We start from the raw sequence: 24,948 nt of genomic DNA, 5'->3' as shown, positions 1-24,948 counted from the left end.
AATTAGGCAATGGGATTTTAGAAATGTCCTGATAAAACAGGTGCAAGTCAAATGTTTGGATATGTGAATGCTACCAACCCCACATATGTGTAGTGCTGCAACATCATTTTGCTTTTGGCTGTCACTTTGACATCCAACACAGCTGTGTCCACACTGCCCACTGGGACGACGCGAACACACACCCGTTTCTTCTTCCAAACAGATGCCTCTGGACACACACAAACACACACACACACACACATACGGATAATGTCCACCAAACTGCAAAGTAAATCAGCATTGAGTCAATAAGACATCAAGTATCAGAAATGAATCAAATAATATACAAACAAATGTGTAAACAGGTGTGTGTGTGTGTGTGTGTGGGGGTGGGGGGGGGGGTGGGGGGGGGGGGCTTGTATAGCTTTCATTGTGAGGACCAATGTTAACATTCAACCATTGTAGTGAGGACATTTGAGCATTGTGAGGACATTTTGCCCAGTCGTATAAAAAAACATATGAAAAAGTAATCCCTGTAGGCAAAAACATCAGGTTTGTTATAGTTCTTAGAATTCTCTATAATTTTACAGGATTTCTGACGCTAACTTGACATATTTCTATATATGGTCTTCTGCTCCAGGCGCAGTGCAGTTACTGTTAATTTCGCCATTTTTTTCGGATCACTGTCATGCCGGAACCCGTGTAGTTTTTAGTTTACAATTTTTATCCGTAATTTCTCACGATAGAAAGTGTCACTATACTTAAAGAGACAGGCACTACAACAGAGCGCCTCAGACAGAGGGCGAATAGGGGTGCAGCAGCCATGGACAGTATAAGAAAAATAAAAAATAAAATGTTTTTTTAACATTAGAGTAAGAAAATGTGTTGGTAGATGCCCAAAATACAAATATGGACCTGAAAAAGAGCATAATACAGTCATGGAAAAAATTATTAGAACACCCTCTTTCTTCAATTTCTTATTCATTTTAAATCCTGGTACAACAAAAGGTACATTTGTTTGGACAAATATAATGATAACAATAAAAATAGCTCATAAGAGTTTAATTTAGCCGATATCTAGACATTTTCCACGGTTTTCTTGATAACAAATATATCATTATATGATATATATAATGACCGTATGTTCCCTTTAAGGTCAAGATTAGGATGAGGTCAAGGTTAAGTGTGTATGCACTCACTTGCTTCGAGGTGCTCTGCTATATAGCAGTAACCATGAGGAATAGAGTCCTTGTCTGTAATAAGCTGAATGTCTGACACCACCATACCACCAGCCAAGTCCTTTAGAGAGACAGTGAATAAAGGGCTGGTTGGAAAGATGCGTGATGTTTTGTGATAATGCAATTACACAACGTAATATGATTATTATGTTATCATTTTAAACATATGGAAGTGTATCTGATCTCTGTTACCTTGCTGTAACAGAGGTAATATCCAGACTTCATTGCAAAGCTACGCGTAAAGTTCGCTGCTGCTCCGTCTTCTGTGATGCTGATCTGCAGAGGGACAGAAGAGACACATTTAGATATACTTCATCTGACATCACAAACACTGACACACTGATGGTTGAAGGAAAAACAGACAAGTTATATGGCAATAAAGAGAGTGGGTGATGTTAGTGGTAGCTTTAAATCTGGGCTTTTTCCTAATTGGTGACAGCTCGCTTAATTATTCTTCTTCAGGGTCTCTTTAGTGAGACACTTTTCTCATCTACTGCAGTCAATTTCAGCACTACATTTTCATGCAGTTATTATAAAGGAAAAAATAAATGTGTTTGATCCACTTGAAGACAAATTGACACAAGTAAGTGTTGGATTCAGAACAAATGGATACCATAAAGCTTTTCATTATAGTGTTCATGTCAAACACATACAGAAAATCATAATGATAATATATTGATTAACACTGGGAATACTGTTTGTACTCTGAAAGTACAAATATGCCAGAGCATTAAAATAGCTTGTTTATAAAAAATATATATATATTTTTTTTTTTCAAAAAGCATCAAAAGAGGATCTTCCAAACCCCCAGGCAAAAGTCCTGGTGAAGCCTGAATGTCTTCAAATCGTAGAAAACCACCCCTGCAAACACCTGACCTGCAGTAAAATATCTGATTTATCTGCAGTATAGGCCTAGTGCCAATCCTTGTCCCAAGTTAATTTAGTTAATTAGTTATTAAGAAGAGATATTTTCAAAGGAAGATTAATTATGGACATTTTAATATGTATTCATTTATCTGATAAATATTGTTAATGTTTATTTCCTGGCCCCTGGCACTGGTCATTTTGCAAGTGGAGCCTGAGTATGACAGGTTGAGTCTCCCTGCAGAAGACCTTTACAAACTCAGTAGTTACACAACATCCTCTTACCCCCAGAAGGTAGTTTACAGTACATAGACGTTTCTTTTAAACAACCACTTTTTTCCTAAAGGTCAAGTTTACAGCTCATCAAAACACTCAAACTGTCCCACTTAACATTCCCAGCAACAGCTAAATTACCTCTGTTGCTGGAGGTTGAGCCCCTTTCATTTCATTGAAAAATACTGTACACACCTTTGGTACAAGCAGACAAGAATACTGTAATATTCTTTCTCTTAGAAACAATCTAATGATGGCTTTCAACTCACTGCGACCAACCTACAAACACAGCTGCTCTCATACTCACTGAGGCTGAGGAAAGAGTGAACCACTAAGTTTTCTTTCATTTCAAGACCTGGGTGGGTCTTTTAGGTTGCCAGTGACTAATGAAGGGGGGATTTAATTTTGTTCTCACAACACTCAAACTGTTAGAGGTCACTGTTTTTTTTCCTTCTAAATAATGTTACATTGTCCCTTCATTGGACACACTGTTCTAATATGGACAATTAAATAAACCTTTGTTCTAGTTTAATAAGTATAAGCACCAGAGTGAAATCTTTGGGGCAGGTGCTGCTGTTGGAGGTCCACGCCACTGCGGTAACTGGCCGGACTACCGGACTATGTTCCATCAAAGACATCTGAGAAAGAGAAAAATAAAAAAGTTCAGTAAACAAGGAAGGCACAGGGCTATAATATAAATGTGTGTCTTTTAATGGTGAAAGCAAACATAAACCATAAATCTATAAATTTAAAATCTTGTCAGTCTTCTCATTACCAAAGGAAGTAGCATATGCATTTTCTGGGACTGATTGGCATCGTTAACCAACTTGCTGTGTCAATGGCTCATAAAAGGTGAACAGGCTCCAATTCAGTCTAAGAATTTATGTTTTTCTTCAGCTACATTGTCTGGGACAGAAAGATCCTATTGAGTCTAAACAGTCATGTTATCTCAACATGGTCAAGGACAGAAAGAAACTATTCAGAGAAAGAATTTGTCCCAAACTACTGCAGGGAAATGGCAGTTCATCGTGGGAGAAGTTCTGCATTTCTCATTCTTCATGAAATGTTTTTAGATTTTAAGTTTATTTTAGCAAGCACCCCTATTTTGGTAGAATGTATGGGTTTACAGTCATGGAAAAAAATATTAGACCATTGTTTTCTTCAATTTCTTGTTCATTTTAATGCCTGGTACAACTAAAGGTACATTTGTTTGGGCAAAAATATCTAGTAAGAGATTCATTTTTGAGCTGACATCTAGTCATTGTCCATGGTTTTCTTGATAATAACCAAAATCAATGTCAAGAAAACCATGGAAAATAGCTATGGTATTAGCTCTAAAATTAAACTCTTATGAGGTTTTTTGTTGTTATCATTTTATTTGTCCAAACAAATGTACCTTTAGATGTAACAGGCATTAAAATGTAATGATACATTTTCTTTAAAATAAACCTTGGACAAATCAAAGTACTACAAAAAAATCATATAACAATCTAAGGGATTTCAGATTATTGATTTGTAACAATGCCCACAATAATTAAAAATGAAATCCAGGGACATTAAAGGTACCACAGCATAAACAGTATGGCAAAATATGTGATTGTAGGCACACTAAGCTGTCTCATAGAATGCTATCATATTGGACTATCTATATACAGTCTATGATTGTACAAGCAGTTGCTGGAGCAGTGGGTTGTTTGTGGCTCTTTCAAATAAACAGGTAGCTACTCTTAACCAATTCATAAAAGCTTCATCCTGCTAAACAAGCAGTTCCATTTGACTTAATTATAAATGCCCCAAAACTGACAAATGCCATCAGTTTTCACAAAATCAAACATAGGATCAAACCAAAGTCTGTAAGTATGAATGGTGATTTTTAAATTAACAAAATATTCAAATGCCAAAAACTACTGAATTTAACCCTCTGGAGTCACCAAAAGCACCAAAGCATGACTTCTTCATCACATCCAGACTAGAAAACAAAGCAGCGTGGGGCCCTACTGTAAATTTACCTCTAAAGTTCTGGATGTAAACTCCATGAGGCCAGTTTCAGTTTGATGATGATATACCAAGTAAAACTGGAGACAAATCACAAGATCACATTTATGTTGGTTTTTCTTTGTTTCTTTTTGGTTCAAAATATTGATCCAGTAAGTCAGAATAAAAAACATTATTTTTAGGTCATATGGGTGAGGTTGTACTGAAAAAATACACCAACATGGCATTTAAACATTTTTTAATTGGTGTATACAGGCAGGATTATGACAGGATTACTCAAAAATTGACAAAATAGCCCCAGACTCCATAGAGTTAACTTGTGTGAAATGTAAAGTGAGGACAGACTTTTGGGAGCTTTACTTACTTACTTATTTACTTACATACGTATTTACTCAGTTACTTACTTACGTAATACTTGTTGTTATTGTGTCTATTTTGGTATCAGGGTGGAAAATCTATACCAGGTAGCTACAGGTAGATTAAATCAATCCCAGCTGAGCTTTGACAGTTTAATAGCTTTAGCAGTAACTTCGCGTTATCACACTGATCTTTCCTAACAAACTCACATGTGATGTGATAGAGTTTTAGAAAGAAAACCTGAGTACAGTGTTAATTAAGACCGATATGGAGTGAGTTTTTCCAGTGATGACAAGCCGAGCTTACCTTACAATAGAAGCGACTGTTCCTCTGACAAAACTTCGCTGCTTCTTGTTCAAAGTTCAAGTTTAACTGCTTTTGTTTCGTCAGTCGAGTAATAATATAGTATAAAACACACACTTACTCTGTCTCTGTATCCACTTCTGTCTCTTCGAGGTGAAACAGTTTGGCAGGCAAACAACTTTTTCGTTAACAGCCGGAATTTCTTAGTCTTCCTCGTCAAAGCAGGAAGTAATGAATCCATACTGACTACAACTCCCATCACACCACGGGGCAGTACGTCACCCTTAAATGCAGACTCGTGCCTGAACGAACGCAAGATGGCAGCATTACAACAGCCAGAGAAACAATCTGTTATTTATTATCGGAAAAACCCCACATTCACAAGACGGGATGTGCAGACTCCACATTTTGATTTATTTATTCATTTATTTTCGCCTATTCAGTTATTTATTTATTCATTATCAAGAACTTCCTCAATATGGCACCGCGATAAGAGGCCCTAAAATAAGAAGGGAATTTTTATATGGACTGTTAAAATATCATCACAGTTTCTTTAATATTTATTTATTTTTTATATTTTTTGTTTTGTATATGTACTCCTGGTATGACCAGATTGGTGTGTGCAGGTTACAAACTGTTAATGTGATTTCTAAAATAAGGAAATGTAAAAAATAAATAGGCCTAAATAAATAAAAAGGAAAGGATTTAATAAATAAATGAATAGCCTTGTGTGTTCTCCAGTTTAACACCATATAATTGCTAACTGAGTGCATAAACGGCTATATTTTATATTCTGTGGTTCTCAGAGATGTGTATTGTTCATGTAACCTAATAACAAATAGGCTACAGAAATAAATATTTAACCTTTTTCTTTTAGCTCGTTCACAAACACATAGGCTACTGCAGATATAACTAGGTGTGGACAGAGGGGTGCTTAGAGAAGGATCGATTCTCATTTACATGAAAATGAGGGTGAGCGGGGCAGACTGAGGTGGAGGAGAGGAGAAAGTGAGGGGAGGATAATGAAACAGGGTGACAGGAGGCGGGTAACTGGGAATGTATGCGAGATAAAGAAGGGATGAAATGCAGGGAACAGTGGGATTTTAAAGGGGCAAGGACAAGATGTGAGGCAAGACTGGTTATAAAAAATACACACAATTCTGGTGTAAGGATAACATATTTTTCTTACTGACGACAAAGACCAAAACCAAAAAAATCGACCCAGCTTTAGCTGTGGCTGAATCCTGATGATTCTCTTTGTTGTTCAAAAATGATTAAAACATGTCAGTGAGACACAATTTATCTGGCTGACATGTTCATTCATTAATATAAACATGGGCACTGTAGAGTGCTTTCAATCAGTCTGGCTTAAACCGTTCTGGTGCCATTATAGTTACTGAAATAAATGTGATGAAAATAGAACAAATGCACTATTTCTGACTCAGTAGTTTTAGCTTTTTTTAAATGAAATTAGGCCTACATAAACATTTTTTTATAGAAATGAAATAAAAAGATTATCGTATCCAGCAGGAACCAGGCACAGAAAGGAAAGGGAAGACAAAAACACATTGTTTAATTTCATCTTTTCTTAGTGACAATAAAAAAATAGGTTGAAACTACAGTGCTGTTTTAATGTAAACACACACACAGTGGCAGCAGTTTGGCTAAATCCACGTAAAGTCCTCCAAAGGTAAATGATTCTGGGATGTTTACATTTTGTCACTGAGACCAAATAATGCAAGTAAACCATACCCAAATAGAAAAAGAAGCCACTCTGGATCTTTGTTTATAATTTCCACTATGCAACACTTAGGCACACACATTAGAAATTAGGCCCCTTTATAGCTACAGATAATATACTCTCATAAGAGACACAGACACCCTTCTTAATCAGCTCTAATGTGTGTGTGTGTGTGTGTGTGTGTGTGTGTGTGTGTGTGTGTGTGCGCGTGTGTGTGTGAAATAGAGAAAAAGACACTCGATTGGAGCATCCAGAGGTGCTCAGGTCCCTGTTGGCATGGCAACATGCAGACCAGACCACAGGGGGTGGTAGTAGCGGGGAGGGCCGGAGCGGATGGACTGTTCCACTCAGTAAAAATAGAAATCAGTGTTTATTCCGGGCATTTAGCTTTATTGGCTGATTGGCTAATTAATGAGAAGGAGCCAGCTGTAATCTGCTGGGAATAAAACTAAAGGGAGAAGAGGCAAATTGTCCATGAGTGCGTCTGTGCGTGTCTGGATGCCTGCACATCTGTGTGTCTGCCTGCTGGGAGCGCAGGCAGCTGCTGGTGTGTGAGTGGTAGTAAATATGAGAGTGATAGACTGAGTGAGAGAGCAGGTTCAGACGCTCTGGTACTTCCTACTATGCTGGGGGGATTCATTCATCTTTTCTATCAAGACAGCCTCCTGTCTGGAGTGACAGCAGGAGACACACATGCATTTAGATCATGTGCGCACACACACACACACACATAAACACATATACACATTTACACACACTGCAGTCTCAACCCCAGAAAAAAAACACTATATATCTTGATCACACACACACACACACAAACACACACACACACACACACACACACACACACACACACACACACACACACACACGCATTAATATTAGTAACGGTATCATCATCATCAACAACAACAACAACAGTGTTTCCATGGTGAAGTGGCCTCCTCGCGGTTTCAAATCAAACTGCATCATTCCCCGGAGCCCACCGACACACTGATGGAGAGCTGCGTCAAGGGAACCAGAAAAAACCAGAAAGAGGCCGGAATTAAGTCACTGTTGCTTTCAAAATAAAAGCACTAAACTTATTTATGTCTGTGTGGGTTAACTGGTTTTGTAAACGTAAACTTCATCACATCTTAATAATGTTCCATAAAAGTAGGTTTTATCAATATTCTGCAGCTCTTTGAATTGTAATGATCACTTGATTCCGTTTGGCTTGGATGTCAAAATAATTGGATGTCAAAATAATTTTGCCGTTTACCTCCAGGACAAGTCTGTCGACTTCACTCACTTCCTGTCTTCTGGAGGCTGCTATATGAAATAAAATAAAAATAAAGAGAAATAAATAAAATAATACATACTTTAAAAAAAAGAGTATTTTTTGGCATTTTAATGCTTTATTAGATAGTCACAGATAGAAAGGAGGAGGCAGAGGGGAAGACATACGGCAAAGGGACCTCACCGGGACGCCCCAATAAATACATTTTAATATTAAAACAAGTATAAAACGAATAATTATAAGAATACATACGTAAAAAGGTAATGTATTTGAAGTAAATAAATAACATTTCTTTTTAAATATTTAAATTAATACAGAAATAAATAAGAAAACAAATGTGAAAATAAAGCAGAATGTTGATAATAATCATTTTACATGTTGGTATTATTCCATTCAGTACCGCATGAATTGAATATTTTATCTATTCATATTTATATTTCCATATTTCTTATTTAATGATTTCTTATTTTATGTATTCCGCTTTATTATTTCCACGTGCATTTTCTTGTCCTTTTAGAGATTTCTTCTTTATTTACGTCGCTCCTACGACTCCGAAGTATTAGTGTGAAATCTTGCAGCGGAAGTGGTCTCCTCTCATCCTGTGTATTTTGACAGAGAAGGGCATTGCTCCGTGGTGTATTTCTGGGAGGAGTGGGACAGCAGCGGCCGTGCAGGGGGAAAAAAACAGCAATAAGCAACAGCTAAGAATACAAACCAGTCCGAAAGGGACTTGGACGGAATAGATAGCTGATAGATAAAGTTCCGTGGGAATACCTTTCCTAGACGGTCTTTTAGGTGGCCGAGTCGGTTCTCACTTTTAATTACCGAGCAGTATACGGGACTCATGGATAAAAGGAGAGCAGGCGGAGACGACGACATCAAAGGTGCTCCCGGGTCATTAGATATATCTATAGCACCGTTCAGACCATTATTTAACACACAAGAGCCGAACAGCCTCCCAGAAAAGGAATGAGTTTTGTAACCAGCCATTTTTGTTAATTGTCTGGAGCCTCCTGGTCGTCTTTTCAGCAGAAGAAAAGACCTACGTAGGCTACGTCAGGCTACTCATAAAAACAACAGTATCTTACTAAGGGCTAGTATTTTGTGAGCCGTGCCCTCTCATGCCAAAGAAGAACCACAGTTTCTAGAGCCCTAGTTTTGTATCGTGTTCTTCAGATAAGTAAACGCTAAGGCTGCTGCACTTCTGCCTCTTTTCCTTTGTTACTCCAAGACCAAGACGTGCAGACAGCTCCAGCTGAGGCAACACTTCACTCACTCACTTTTCAGCCCTGCATGTTTTTTTTCTTTTATGGGAAACTTTTCTTGTTTTTCTAAGTTGGAGAAGGAAACCCCTTTTATAGTGATCCTCCTCCTCCCACCTCTCCCTCCACAATAAGAGCCACCACATTGTAGGTATGGAGGACCAGGCCCGCATGATGTTGGGTCATATTGGACTGTCTCATGAGGATATAGGTGATCCTGACAACATAAGGAAACATCACATCGTCGGTCCGCCGCAGCAGGACATTGGTGACATCCTCCAGCAGATCATGGTCATCACAGATGAGAGTCTGGATGAGGCCCAGGCCAGGTAATACCACAAGGCCTTATAGAAGGCAGAACATGTTTAAGAGTTGGATTTGGGTCTGCAAAGGGGGAAATCCTCAGCACAGTATCCCCTTAAAGCGTGCATGGTTATACGCACACGCACCACACACTGTAATACACTGTAATAACACTCCCAACATACATATTTCTGCTGGAATTTTTGTGCCCCCTCTCCAGCTGTGCATCACCACCTTTCACCCCACAGGCCTTAACAGCAGCCTTCAGTACAAAGCTGAGCTCCACCGAACTCCACACAGTACTGCAAGGCTGCGTAATAATTCAGTATTATTCAATATTTACCTTCTTAGCATTCCACAAATGATCAACACTAGTTGTACATATGAACACTTTGGTTTCAGTTAAGGTTTCATTATGTCATTAGTCAATTGTATTGTTATGTATGTGATTTTTTTCTTAAATTTGCAATATTGTTGTTAACAATGATTGGATGCTTACATTGTGATCATTTCAACCATAACACTCATCCCGGTAACCCACAATTAAGTCTACTCGAATATGGCAAAAATAATAATAATTATTTTAGGCAATATTGAGATCACCTTTGTTTGACTAAAATACTATGGAAGCATCAGACATTTATTTAACTTTTTAAAAACTTGTCTTTTTTAACAGTGGATTTCCTTTCCTAACCTAAAAACTAACTAATTTAAAAAAAAATGTAAAAAAAAAAATGTAAATAAAATAAACAAATATATCTACATTTAAATAAATATAAACATGATAAGTAAAGCTCAAAATATCAAAATATTATCAAAATAAACAAGACAACGTTTGTGCACTTCCACAACCTACTGAAAACTAACAATATATTCAACATTTTGGTAATGTATGCATGATAATAATGATAAATCTAGTAATGTAATAGAAAGTATCAGTATTGTATTGTTAAAAAAACCCAATGTGACATTATTTTTGCAATATTGATTATGTGATCCCATTGCATGTGGACACCCTCGTTCCAGCTGAAAGTTTTTGCATGATTGTACTCTTCTCTCGTCTTTCTTCACTAAAGCGAGTAAGTTCCGGTGAATTTGCCAACGATGTGCTCAGGCCTGTTTTCAGCCAAAGGCTTGAACAGGTCTGGTTGCACACTCACTCATCTGAATGCAGTCTGTTCAGTGTGCTGACTTGCTGTGTGTCTACATGATTTTTACATCCACTAAAGAGTGGCGTGTAATTAACTGTCCCTCTGTTTTTCATTTTCCATAAAAGGAAACATGCTTTAAACTGCCACAGAATGAAGCCGGCCCTCTTCAGTGTCCTGTGTGAGATCAAAGAAAGGACAGGTAAGTTGTCCATTTGGGCTTTTTTTTCACATCAGCCAGTGGAGGAAAACATATTTTTACTCTGTCAGGTCATGCATGATTGCAGTTGAGGCTAAACCCACAGTCCACATAGAGTATTTTTATCATTTAAGGTCAAATTGAGAATATAAGAATTAGGGTTTTTAAGGAGAAACCGTTATGATGACACATCTGGGACTGAGAAAGAGTTTGTAAACAGAGAGATTTGAGTATACATATATATATATATATATGTATATATATATATATATATATATATATATATATATATATATTATTAGCCTAGCCACATTTTCCCAGCCCTCTTTCATCTACTTTTTATAAATGTAGTGTCTCACTCTCTTCCTCTCTTGCTTTAGTACTTTGTGTCACACTCTTACAGCTCCAGTTTGTGATGGCATTTCTATAAAGCCATTCCTCTGCTGGTTGCTGTCCTCCAAAAGCACTAAAACAAGTGGGCCGTAATAACAACAAAGCAACAGCAGCCATTGTCTAGTCTGGGTTGTTAAAATTAGGAGTATGTCCCAGCAGCATAAACTGAATAGTAACAAGATGGTTGTTACAAGGATTTCACACCTTTATATTAAATCCTGCTATTAAATCCCACTTCTCTAATGCAGCAGTGAATTTTAACACTATCAAGCCCAAATTTGTGTTTTGAGGTAATCAACTATACTCAGCTTTTGAGCGGCAAACTCCTCCAGCACACATAGCACAGACAAGTGTGAGCCACACAGCAGCCCTTGTTATTACCTCATTTCATTCACTTAGCTTGGAAACGGGAGCCCTGTGGTTGGCAGCGGGAGGGATACAGAGTTTCCAAGGCAACATGTTGTCTCACCTACTCACTGTCATTCAGCTTTTTCACACTCTAACAGCCTGGATTTACAGAATGAGTCACACGGTTGCATTTGGCTGCCCCTTTCAGCTCAGTTATGTATTTCTCACACTACATCATTGACTCAGAAATAGGTGATCTTTGCCTTCGGTGTGAAAGAGTCACCACAGGTAATGTGCTCTGATCTGAGTTTATTTACTCAGTCAGTGCTTGGCTTTGTTATAAAAGTGTGAACATTGACTGCTACTGCTCTCAGCATCTTCTTGATAAAAAAAATAATCAGAAGATAAGCCTGGTATTATTCTATATTTGGGCTGGGCGATATGGACCAAAAGTTATATTCCGATATATTTAGGCTGAATATCAATATACGATATCCCCATATTTTTATCGCAAAGTGAGAGCAAATGTTCAGTCAAAGTCAAAGCCAAATATGACATGTCAAAAGTAGTTTTATTGAAACTGTTTATTTAAGAGAACATAAATAGTGTATAACAACAGGAGTGCCTTTTTAAAAAAATCAAAGCTCCATAAAGTGCACATTTAAATAAAAAAAGATCTTAAATAAAAGTCGCAGTATGCCTGTAGCAAGTATCACAGTGCAATTTTGAACTATATTGATGTATGTGATGTATGGTCCAATTCCATATCACATTTAAAAATATATTGATATATCTTTTATATCGCCCAGCCCTATTTTATATCAAATCCAAATATCAAATCCAGTGTCATTACTTTCTGATTGCCCCAGAGCCCATCTGTTCCTGCTAAAAACATCAATCTTTAAAATAAGTTGCCAAATGTATAGTTTCATTAAAAAATAGTTGAGTAAATTCCTTAAACAGCTGGACACTGTAGGTTTTTGTCACCCAAACAGAAGTAAATAGTACATTTGTTGGGTACTATTTTCAGAGGTGGACTAACACACACAGTACATTTCCACGTGATCTAATTCGTATAAATAGCAAACCATTTTTAAGGACATTTCCCATGCCTTGTCTAGACTTTTAAGCGTTTCATGTGTCACTTAAAGCTCTATTCAAATTCCCAACTTGTCACATACGTACAGTTTTAAACATATGATTATTGTTTGGACAAACTAAACTATTTGAGTTAAATAGTTAGTGTTGACTATTGGTTTTTTTTACAGGGACACAACAGCAGTCTCCTGGGTCAGAAAATGTGTTTTTTTGACCCATCTATCCATCTCGTTTGAGAAACAAATATAAAGCAATATTTTGAACCTTTTCCTTTAAACATATTTTCGTGTTATATTATTGCATTTCCTTCTAATAAAGTGAGCAAGAAAATAATGATTTCAAGATCATCATTTTCACCATATCAACATCAACATCTAGGAAGTTTTGACACATACAGTGTAAATATATACCTATTATTATGTCAATATCTTGATTCACACATAGCATTTGTGATACTAATACCACAAAATGCATTATGATCAATAGCTGATGAAAATGCTTACAGAAACATTGCTCTGAACAATCTGTGTGGTTTTCTTGGTCTCCATATCTAGATTACTGCAGAAGTTATAAGAAATATAAATATAATTCATCACTCTCTTTGTCTTGACCGAGCTGGAGCTGCCTCTCTCTTTCTGCTGTCAGTGTCTTGTTCTCTTCCTCCCTGTCCCAAGTTAGAACCATTAAAAATAACTCCTCATATGACAGTGCTAGTCCAAAGCACTGCTGTTTTCTTAGGATATAGGCTCCCTGCATTCTCCTCTGGATATATCTGTCCACTTCTCCGATATCATATATTTTTACCTCATTCCTGACTCCTTCGTCATGCTATTCCCAATTCAACTCTCTATTTTTATCATCCCTATTTTCTGGGAAGTACAGCGCACAAAATAGGAAAGAAGCAAAGTAAGCAAACAGAAGAAATGACAAGAGCGAGTGAGGGACAGATTGATGGATGAGTTGGAGGGAGAGGCAGTAATGGTTGTGTTTCATGGATTGGCAGACAGTTGATAATCTCCAGACCCCTGAGTCCTGTCAGCCTTGACTACAAACAGATTCTCAGTGGGGGACAGTTTACCACCCACAGCCCAAACTGGGGTCACAAAGCTGGATTTATTCGCTCTGTTCCACAAGATGTCATGGACTGCACCTCTACTCTTTACCCTGTGCACTGAGTGAGTGTGTGAGAATGAGTAAGTGTTTGTACACGCAACAGAGTCACTGGGCAATCTGGGAGGCTGGCCCAAACTCTGGACTAATTATTAAGTAATTAGCATTAATGAGACACTGCCCCCTTTTAGTATAGTCTAGTTGTTTTTTCTTATCTCTCATCCACTCTGTTGTTGTCTTTCTTGCTTTGCTCATTTCCTATACACTCTGTGTTTTCATACCTGCCGCATTTAGTTCGGTTGAATCAAACCCTGGATCATTCCCCTCTTTGGTGCGGATCGTTTGGGCAGGTGTGAACACAACAATCACATTCAAATGTGGACCAAATAATCAGACAGAGACCATTTGGTTACAAACAAAAGCCCCTTTCATAGTGCTGTTTCATGCCGGGACATTTACGGCTCTGTAACGTCTCGCCCTCCACTTTGAACGCCCTGAAGTGGGATGCCAGGATCAAATGATCCCACCAGTTTTCCACCTCCAGAGGTAGTTACAGAGGCAGAAAATTGGTGGGACTGTTGGAAGCGTGACCACTATGAACGGGCCAACGGGGCGAAGCGGGATATTTGACGTTGCGTGTGACGTCTAACACACACCTCCCACTTGGTCCGACAGTCATCGAATCACTGTTCAGCTGCTCAACAACTGCGGCCGCCGTCACTAACTGCACAGCATCCACATCTTATTGTAAACAAACCGGCATCGGTAACTGTGCACATCCTGCTGCATCATATACATACATACAAAGCTAACTGTGTAGCCCATTAGCTCTGCGCTACTGCGCAGCACTGCTGCTGCTCTGACTATCATCTCCTCCCACCTTATTCCGCGACACCAGACTGCATTATGAAAGGGTACGAATATCACGCCTTTGTGGGATCACTATGAACGCCCTAAGGCGAAAAGCGAGCCCAGATCTTTCTGGTAATATAGCGGGACATTTGTGGGACCTTACTATGAAAGGGGCTAAAGTCTTTGGTTTGGTTTCGTTTGTGGTGGAAATGTCATCCAACCTCAATCATAACCCAGCCACCCAGGGATGCACTGTAGCCGGTTGCATAGTAATAACAGCTGCCATAGTATTGCATATCAATAGCCGTGTTTCCATTAAAGTTGAATTGAATTTTGAAGCAAAATTTTGAAATATCTCATTAAAGTAAATGTGAATAAAGGACGTTTCGATCAACTGGTTTAGATCGTATAAACAAAGCTGTACTTTTGTCCAGAGATGGCAGTGTAATGTATTGCTGTAGGCTAATCCATTAGTAAACCGTAGTAGAGGAAGAGATTAAGGAAGAAAGAAAACGGCTAATCAGACAACTTTGGCCACCCATGACAGAAAATATGCCTTCAGGAATTAGATTCAATTGGGCAAATAATAATTGTTGTTTCATGTCAGCTCATCATGACTGGCAGAGTGGAAACAGCTCAACCGTCATTTGACTAAAATGTTCACTATGTCAGAAGTTATTTGTAAAAACATTTCCATCTCTGGTTTCGCACATTAACTATTTTTATTAAAAGACAAAAATCATCTCAAGTGAGCGTAAAAACATTTATGCACATTTTTGAAAGTTTTTTTTTCAAATTTTGGTGATCTGCAAAATGATCTGCACCTGACAGACTCCCTTGAGAAAACCTCTCATTTTACTGACATTGTGCCTGCTCCATTCTGGTTCTCCCTTGCCCTCTATTAGCGGGGTGTCGGTGTTGGCTCCCAGAAAAAAGGTCTGTGGGCTTCAAAATTCATGCGCAGTTTTGAAAGTTGTTCTTTTAAATTTTGGTGTTTCCATCAAACTTTTCTCATGTGAATCTTCAAAATGCACATCAAAATGTGTTGATGGAAATACAGCTAATGTTTCTATCAGAGCAACATTGACTAGTCCAGAACACTGGTTCTTCATCTTGTGTTTGCTGGCATGCTCCAGCCCCAGACACATCGGACCAATGGACGAAGTGAACGCATTCATCTGGTTTGATGCGATGCATTTTGGTTCAATTGAGTTTTTCTTCTGTGTGAAAATTAACAAGATAGAGAGGAAAATGCTCCGAGTTCACACAATTATTGGGAACAGAGGAATCAAACTACAGGCGTGAAAACCTCCTCAGTGGCCAGTTTATTAAGTACACCCAACGAAAACTGAAGCAGTCACAACAGTCCTGTAATAAATCCTTCGTGAAAGTTATGTTTTTGTTGAAACCATTTAAAACTAAACTACTCAACTAAATGGTCAGTTTATTGGCTGTAGCTTGGTGCTGTTAAATTTAATTGCATTATACAGAGGGGGTACTCCAATATTTACTGTGTCTTAAATGGGTATATATATATATATATATGGGGGTGGACAAAGGAAAATCCTCTTAATACATCTATTAAATTGAATGTATATTTTATTGTTCCACTAAATGAATTTCCCTTTTTGATCTTGGTGGTTTTTGTTGTGTTTTTTTGTCGTCTTTCAAACCCCTTTTTTTCCAACTCTAATTTTCCTCACAATTTCTCCTTGATATGGAATTTTACAAGAGTTTATCTCAGAAAATTGTAGGCTGAAAACATCTGACTTATCCGATCAGTTAGGGTAGGAGGGACAAAGGCTTAGAGATGTGGATGTAGAGAAGCGCTTCTTTGACTTGGTAATTATCTCTCTTTGTCCATACTGAGAGTTGTTGTGTTATATGTATTTTGGTACATCAGTGTGTGATGGGATGTTATGGTACATTTATATTTCACATATTAACAGTGTTACTGTACTATAATTTGGTTAAAAAAATCATTAGTGTGTCGGATAGATTGGCAAAATCGGAGGCCATCACCGCTTGTTAGGACTTAGGGCGTGTGTGTGTGTGTGTGTGTGTGTGTGCGTGCGCGTGTGTGTGTGTGTGTGTGTGTGTGCGCCAGATGCAGAGGCTGTCATTGCCCTCGTTGCAGGATTATGAATGTGATCTCTGGAACTACCTTGTTATTGCCACCTAATTTGCATAACTGTGCAAATTAATGACCTCCCAAATGAGCTTTAATTTTTCACTGGGTCTTTAGTCGCTCCTTAAGAGCTGGCGTTAATTAACAGCTGTGTGTGTGGGTATGTGTGTGTGCATGGATGCTTGTGTATGTGTGGCTGTTTTTCTTTGGGCACGGGGATGCCAGGGAAAGCTGGCATCATTATAGAAACAGCTACTGATTTTGTTTATGTAAACATCCGTCCTGGCAGTGTTTTTTGGTGTCTGTGTTTTTCTGCTCCTGTGCCGCTCCTTTTTCTCTCTCTTATTCCAGTTGCCGCAGTGTACAAACACCACTTAGCGTAAGACATGATCCCCCCACTGCCTCCAAAAAACAAAGCTCACTGAGGTTTCTTCTGTCATCCAGTATTTACATCGTCAGCATCTCCCAGGCTGTTAGTCAATGCTTTCAGCTATGCCGTTTATGCTGTATATTTGATTTTAGGGGGGAAACTTAAATTTCTTTTGAAGATTGTCGTAATGTATCACTATCATTATCACCTTAAAGTTACTATTTGGAACTTTCATTTTGTGTTGATTTTGGTGCCCCCTGTGGACAAAAGCGGCAGTGTTTCCATGAGCACCACTGCTTTGTGTCAAAAAGATCTGCAGTTGACAGACTTCATTAAGAAAACCTCTCAGTTTACTTCAGCAGGGTCTGATATTGTGCCCTGCTCAGTCCTGGTTCTGGTTCTCCTGTGCCTCCCTGCCCTCCAGTAGGCCCAGGAATACAGCTTGGCCCTCCATCAGCAGAGATTGGTGTTGGCTCCCAGAAAATGGTCTGTGGACTTCAGGTTGTGTAGCTGCAGACAGGTCCGGCTGCTTTGCTGCAGCTTCTGTCTGTCCACCGGCCATCGACACACAGTGGAACTTTCTACGGAAGTCAGAGTATCGGTCATTCTGGACCATCTGGAAGATCATCTTCATCACCACCTTGTTTGGCTGGTCATATCTGGATCAGTCAGTACGTTTATATGACACCTGAAAAAAACAAATTATTTCCTTAATCCGACTATAACTGGACAACTGAAGTGCATGTAAACGTGTTAGTCCAACTAATGTTGGAGTTCTCCAACTCTGATTAAGACGCCCAGAAAATGTGATTAGAATAGGATTTTCTCTGGCATATATGACAAGACAACACATGTGCACATGTTCCGCAGGCTCCACCTGGCACTTGTGTATGACCCTGGAACAAAAACAGCCAAGAAAGCTGGTCGCAGTAGCAGGTCAGGAGTGATGGTTCAAAATCACCATCCATCTTGTTGTTCTTGTTCTTGAAAATGCCAGTTTCCCACCTTCCTCCACTTGTTTATTTTGACGTAATAGGTCAACCAGAAAGGGGGCCGTTTTAACCCGCTGAAACAACGCATATCGCCACCTAGTGTTGAGGAGTAGAACACATTCCCTTCAGTTATTTCATTTTCTCTTTTGCATGTAAACTGAGACAAGGACAGAAGTCCGATTAGACACCAAAATCGAATTTTTAAGTATAGCTTGATTAAACTGTGCATGTAAACACACTGAGTGTGGAGTGGTGGAGCGATCAGATTAAGCTCTGGCTACAGGAGGAGTTGCTGCTGTCAGGCTTGCCGTAAAATCCCAAATTTTGTGGCCTCTTGCACATTCTGATGCCACTATTCCATCATATACACTGATCTTAAAATGAGTTTGCCTGCCTGATTGTAAACATGTAGGAATTGTTGTAAAGGAATATTTGTTTTCTTGTATTTTTTATTTAAGGCATCATATTTTAACTGTCTTCTTGTAAAGTCTGTGGTAGATTCTGTTTACACTTAAATGTGCTCTTATTTTGAAAGCTACATGTGTTAAGTGACAAGAAGGTATGTTTGATCAGAGTGATGTTCGTGAACCTGTCGTTTGTGTGTGATGGGAGTTTTTTCCTCTGGTTGAGGCTGCAGATGCACAGATGGCATAAAACAAACATTATAACCCAAATTATACACTTAACACCTGTAGTATTACTAACACTGTACAGTTTAGCTTTTTGGGAATAACACAACTTTGATTGTTCGCTAATTTTAGCTTGCGGCTAACAAACGGCGTATGCAACAGTGTGTCTTTTTGATCGTTTCTGACCGGCCTGTATAGAAAATACATCGCTGACTGACTCACACACACACACACACACACACACACACACAGAAGAATTTACACACCTATTTCAGTTCATCCTTTTTTAAATTCATGCAACTTTTGTTTTAGAGTGAAACCCTTTATTTGAAAACTCAACATGTATAATTTAAGAAAGGTATGCAAAAGTTTTGTAGTAGTCCTTTATTCATTACTTTTGTAAAAGCTGTGAAGAAAAAACACAGATTAAATACAGTCTAAGCCATGACCTTCTGCTGGGGTAAAATGTATACTAACATCATTCTCTAGTTTCTTATCTCAATTTCATCATTGCTTGCTGCAGTAGTTGTTCCAGTTGTGCCTGCAGCAAGGTGTATGGTAATACACAATCTGTAGAATGAAGATACAACCTAATAATGTTTGGGACATTATTAGGTTTTCACTTGCGGCATACTGATTGTATAACCAGTCAGTGGTCTAAATGTTACTTTATTAACAACTACAAATAAAACAACAATTAAGTTTGCATTTCTCATCATTTTTTGCCATGCCATCTCTCTGGCTCTGTTAATGGCAGCCGAGATAAATGCTGCTCTGCTTTTCACTTCTTTTTTTTTCAACATCTTATTGGCTGTTCCCCGCTGTTCCATGATCGACTGATCTGGGCTGCTAATATACTCCGTGCTTTTGCATAATGCTGGCTTGTATAGCCTGGTTTGAGTTAACGTTGACTAGACACGGCTGAATTGCGTTAGTGGAACGGCTTAAGTGAAAGTTAATGTTAATTTTAACCAGGCTTTTTCAATTAAGCCCCGATTTCATTAGCTGCGTTGATGGAACACCCCCCTGGTGATGGGCATTAAGATTGAATATGCAGAAATGACCAATCTTCTCACTGAGAGTCTTTCTTGTTTATGAGGGTCATACAGAGGCATCAGTATTAAATAAACCTGTTAAAAGCTTGTTGTAGTTGCTTAGTGGCCATTAGCCTGCTGTTGTTGCCAAGCCAAGTGTCCAGGCCATATGGGATTAAAAACTGTGACTTGTTTCTTGAGCGCCAAGCAAATAAATTATATTTTTATGGAAAAGGAGGTTTCAAGTTTGTTTTTGGGGTCATTCTATTGATAGGACAATTCAGGAAAAATGTAAGGAACAAAATAAAAGTGTAAATACAGTGTGGAAATATGTTTGTGGGTCTTACATTGTGAGATAGTGCTCTCTGCTGGCTGTGAAGGGAAGCCTGTACATACACAAAGTTGTACACAATTTATTGTTGCGCCAAAAACTGTTACAGATTATGCTGCTTTACATCTCGTTTATCCATTGAAACAATTAAAAAACAGTGAGGTAAAAACTTCAAAGAAGCTGCTAATATTATCAGATGACATGCTGAGACAGGGTGCTGCTTGGAGGGAATTACATGTTTGAAAGGAGCTCAGAAGTTTGACTGAATGCCAGCAGGTTGTGAGCCTCACGTCTACTGATGTGATGTAGTTTGCATGTAACTGATGCACGTGCAGGGTGCTTCCTGTTTTTCTAGTTCTACGTAGCTGAGCCAGAAATTCTAAGTAAACATTTCTGTTACATAAGCAGGAAAAACAACTGCTTCCCATATTCCCTCAGTGTCTCTGATATTGAGTTCATTCTATTCTCAATGCCACTGATAACCAACACTGTTATAAAAATGCTCCATCTATTAAACACACATTATACAACATTGTACTCTTAGTTTATTGAAACGGAAATAGTTTTCAATGGGCTGGGGGTGTCTGGAAAAACCCCTCAAAGCAAAAAAAACAACAACAACAAAAAATCAATACAACTTAAGTAAAACATCTGATTAGGGCTGGGCGATATAAAAGATATATCGATATATTTTTAAATGTGATATGGAATTGGAACATATCGCATATGTCGATATAGTTCAATTTTTTTCTTTCTTTATATAGAAATGCTGCCTTACTAGGGTTTGTCATATTCAGTTCTTTTGTAATGTTCGTTATTCTTTTCTCATATAAATATATTTATTTCAGAAAAAGATTGGCCTATTTTATTTCATAGGCTAATTTTATTTAAGATATATATTTTTTAATATATATTTTTTATATTGCACTTTATAGAGCTTTGATTTGAAAATAAAAAGGTACTCCTGTTGTTATACAGTATTTATGTTCACTTAAATAAAGGGTTTCATTAAAACTACTTGTGACGTGTCATATTTGGCTTTGACTTTGACTGAACATTTACTCTCACTTTGCAATAAAAATATCGGGATAGATATCGTATATCGATATTCAGCCTAAATATATCGGGATATGATTTTTGGTCCATATCGCCCAGCCCTACATCTGATGTGTAACTGTTTCTATCTGTCTCCACAGCCCTGAACATCCGAAGCGTGCAAGAAGATGACAGTCAAGACCCTCAGATCATGCGCCTGGACAACATGCTGTTAGCAGAGGGGGTTGCAGGTCCGGAGAGGGGCGGGGCCTCTGCAGCGGCGGCGGTGGTTGCTGCGGCAGCAAGAGGAGCGCTTGATGAGGGAAACCAGGAGCACAGCGAGTACAAAGAGAAGCTCGCTCAGATACGACAGATGTACCACGCTGAACTGGAGAAATACCAACAGGTGGGATATTATTACAGGCTTTATAGTCATTTTATAAAAGGAAAGGGAGAGCTGGACCAAGCTACTGTGAAATATCATAATAATAATAATTGAAGAAAAAGTTGTATTGTTACATTAAAAAATAATTACATAAAGCAAGTATTACAAAGTTGAACATTTCTTTATTAGTACCCAAGATCATCAAAAATAGTATTTTCTAATAGGGACTTTCTTTAGAAAGTCATGACTAATTTCTTCTTCTGCACGCGCACACACACACACACGTGCACACGCACGCACACACACACACACACACACACACACGTATTTACCCACCTATTTCAGTTCTTCATCCTTTTCTTAAATTCATGCAACTTTTGTTTCATAGGGAACCCTTTTATTTGAAAGCTCAACATGTATAATTTAAGAAAGGTATGCAAAAGTAGTCCTTTATTCATTAATTTTGTAATAGCTGTGTACACAAAACACACATTAAATGCAGTCTAAACCACGACCTTCTGCTGTGGTGAAACATATACCTACATCATTCTCTAGTTTCTTTATCTCCAACTTATTTATTTAAATTTTATCTTTTTGTACTCTGAAGATCGAGTCGACATCCTGTGCGCACACACACACACGCACACACACTTAACAAAGGCACTTAACCCCACTTAACCCAGTTTCAATTCAATTCCACAGGATTTATTGGTGTGATACTTGACGTATTTCCAATGCACGATAACGATTATGAATTCCTATGCATGAAATTAACACCTGTGAGGAGTAAAGAGACTCCTATAAGCTTACCAGCCCACATGATCAGTTTACCATTTCTTGTCCATTTCTCTGACCTTCATACCTGACCTCCTCACCCCTCCTATCAAACAGGCATGCAATGAATTCACCGACCACGTGATGAACCTGCTGAGGGAACAGTCCCGTACGCGGCCCATCTCACCTAAAGAGATAGAGCGAATGGTCGGAGTCATCCACCGCAAGTTCAACACGATCCAGTTGCAGTTAAAGCAGAGCACATGTGAAGCTGTCATGATCCTCCGCTCCAGGTTCCTGGATGCCAGGTGGGTTTTGCACTTGTTTATTATCCTGCCTTCTCCGATCTTAGGCCTTCCAGTGTGTGATGGTGTACTTCCAACATTGTGAAGAAAAGTATTTGCTGACAGCTGATAATTGTAATCGCCTTTTTCCTGACAGGCGGAAACGAAGAAACTTCAGCAAGCAGGCGGCAGAGATTTTGAACACATATTTTTACTCCCATCTGGCAAACCCTTACCCCAGTGAGGAAGCCAAGGAGGACCTGGCCAGGAAGTGCTCCATCACCGTTTCTCAGGTCAGGACGTCAAAGATAAGAAGAGACTTTGAAGCCAGTTGAATTTCCTGGATTACTTTTGACTTTGTGTTTCCCTTTCTAACTCTCTCAGGTGGCCAACTGGTTTGGAAACAAAAGGATTCGGTATAAGAGGAACGTTGCAAAGTTGCAGGAGGAAGCTAACCGGTATGCTGTGAAGACAGCTGTGGATGCTGCCAGTGTATCTTCACTGGCAAGCCAGGCCAACTCACCAGCCACACCAAACTCTGGTACACAGAATACAAACTTAATTTTCACCTTATGTGTTTAAAAAAAAGAGAAGATAACTTTATCTCTTCATCTCTCTCTTTAACTGTGACTTTAACTTTTTGGCTGTTACCACCTTTTTTTTGAGCCAGAATTAAATATTTGCATGAGAGGAGGTAGCCAGTTACCAGTTAATGCTAGCGCTAGCTAGGCTAGCAAGGTGCATCTATAATTCACGTCAACTGTACAATTAATTGGGATGCTAATTTGAAGTCTTGAAAGAATCCTGGAAAAAATTTAAAAGCAACTCCTTTGTCCTTTTAGTCCAACTGAACAAGGCATTTTAAAGCAACCAAAATGTCACAAATTAACTTTGATGAACTGAAAACACACTGTGAAAGGGTCAAAAGTCAAAGTTCTAAGAAGAAAGCACACAGTGCACCTGTCAAACATAAGGTAGTCTTGCTCTAAAGCATGCTTTATCGCCTATCTCACTCTAAATTAGTTTTTTTTTTTTTTTCAAAATAAACATGCTGTAATGGAGAAACTTGAAACTAATGATTGAGACCATAAACTCATTAGGAAAATGTTAACTGAGGTAATAAATCAAGTGAGAAGTAGGGTCATTTTCTCTTGGACTATGCAACTGTAATTCTTTTTGCAACCACTGGAGTCGCCCCCTGCTGGCCATTAGAGAAAATGCAGGGCTAAGGTCACTTAAACCTGCATGCACTTCTGCATTGGCTTCACTCATAGACCTGAAGTATTAAAATGAGTGTCCCTGTAACAGGAGGATACCCGGCCTCGTGTTACACTCCTGACGGGAGATTGTGAGGACCGGCCCCGAGGAAGTGTCCTCCCTCCCGTCTGTGTCCATGTGAGTAGCCATGGTTACACACTGTTGCTATAGTTACACACTCTATAAATGAGTAGTCATGGTAACAGCCTTTCCCTGTGTTAGTATGTGGTGTACTGTGACACGTTTTGGAGATCCCGTTGATGTAGTTCCTTTACGTAATGCTGCACTGCTTTAAAGGAAACGTTCACACGAAAATTTAAGTCAAGGTATTGACTTTTTAGTTTATATCGACAGGATGGATGTGGGTGTTTTTCTGGTGTTTGTGAAGGTGTTAGTAAGTAATATACTTAGCAAGAAATTGTATAAGTTGCTGAAAGTTTTGTCTGTGTCTGTCTCTGTAGGGTGATGACGGCTGACAGGACAGTGGTGATTCGTCCTCCCATCTCGCCCAGAGCACCAGGGACCACCTCCAGCTGTTGCTCCACCTTCCCTCCCCATCCTGCTCCTCAGAATAATACAACCCAGCCTGTAGACTGACCTCCAGCCGAGCCACAAACAGAGCATTACCAAAACTCTGCAATTTTTTTTTCATTTTGCTTTGTGGTGCTGATCCGTTTCTAACATCTCTGCCACGTTTTTTTTTTAACCACTCCACTTAACGAATGTGTTGACACCTATTTTTTGTTTCTTTTTACTATTTCTCACAACATTTTTCATTTTTTTTAGATAAATAAATGATGAAAAGAACTTTTTTAGTGTACTGCCTTGCCTACAGTGAACTATACGCTGTATGAAGGTTTGTATGTGGCCTTGGACCAGGTGTGGATTAATAGTTTTATTTCAAAGAATTAAAATAAGAAAAAAATGGACAAAAAAAAGAAAGCATGCAGTCATTTTTAGATGTTGAACTATGGTTTTATTATGTCT

At 38.6% G+C, this 24,948-nt stretch overlaps 2 protein-coding genes across 3 annotated transcripts in view; one reads left to right on the top strand and one right to left on the bottom strand.

Moving 5' to 3' along the window:
• mvb12a (multivesicular body subunit 12A) overlaps nucleotides 1-5,268 on the bottom strand; it is an 8,398-nt gene extending 3,130 nt beyond the window's left edge. Inside the window, exons 1-5 of the mRNA XM_059336049.1 lie at nucleotides 5,131-5,268; nucleotides 2,900-2,992; nucleotides 1,410-1,493; nucleotides 1,179-1,278; nucleotides 79-208 (exon numbers count right to left, since the gene is read on the bottom strand). Coding sequence (XP_059192032.1) covers nucleotides 79-208; nucleotides 1,179-1,278; nucleotides 1,410-1,493; nucleotides 2,900-2,992; nucleotides 5,131-5,268 — 545 coding nt within the window. The remainder of the gene's footprint in view (nucleotides 1-78; nucleotides 209-1,178; nucleotides 1,279-1,409; nucleotides 1,494-2,899; nucleotides 2,993-5,130) is intronic.
• The window catches only part of LOC131973899 (pre-B-cell leukemia transcription factor 1-like), a 27,367-nt gene extending 2,419 nt beyond the window's left edge, over nucleotides 1-24,948 (top strand). Inside the window, exons 2-9 of one of the 2 annotated variants that reach the window (XM_059336029.1) lie at nucleotides 9,427-9,620; nucleotides 10,871-10,944; nucleotides 21,423-21,667; nucleotides 22,538-22,728; nucleotides 22,862-22,997; nucleotides 23,089-23,245; nucleotides 24,013-24,099; nucleotides 24,423-24,948. In XM_059336029.1, the coding sequence (XP_059192012.1) occupies nucleotides 9,445-9,620; nucleotides 10,871-10,944; nucleotides 21,423-21,667; nucleotides 22,538-22,728; nucleotides 22,862-22,997; nucleotides 23,089-23,245; nucleotides 24,013-24,056 (1,023 nt within the window). In that variant the 5' untranslated portion in view covers nucleotides 9,427-9,444 and the 3' untranslated portion in view covers nucleotides 24,057-24,099; nucleotides 24,423-24,948. Of the gene's footprint in view, nucleotides 1-8,676; nucleotides 9,621-10,870; nucleotides 10,945-21,422; nucleotides 21,668-22,537; nucleotides 22,729-22,861; nucleotides 22,998-23,088; nucleotides 23,246-24,012; nucleotides 24,100-24,422 lie in introns of those variants that run through there. The other variant, XM_059336037.1, reaches the window with a different exon arrangement.

The sequence above is a fragment of the Centropristis striata genome, chromosome 1 (assembly GCF_030273125.1).
Source record: "Centropristis striata isolate RG_2023a ecotype Rhode Island chromosome 1, C.striata_1.0, whole genome shotgun sequence".
Classification (NCBI taxonomy): Eukaryota; Metazoa; Chordata; class Actinopteri; order Perciformes; family Serranidae; genus Centropristis; species Centropristis striata.
This window is presented reverse-complemented; position numbering and strand designations above follow the sequence as displayed.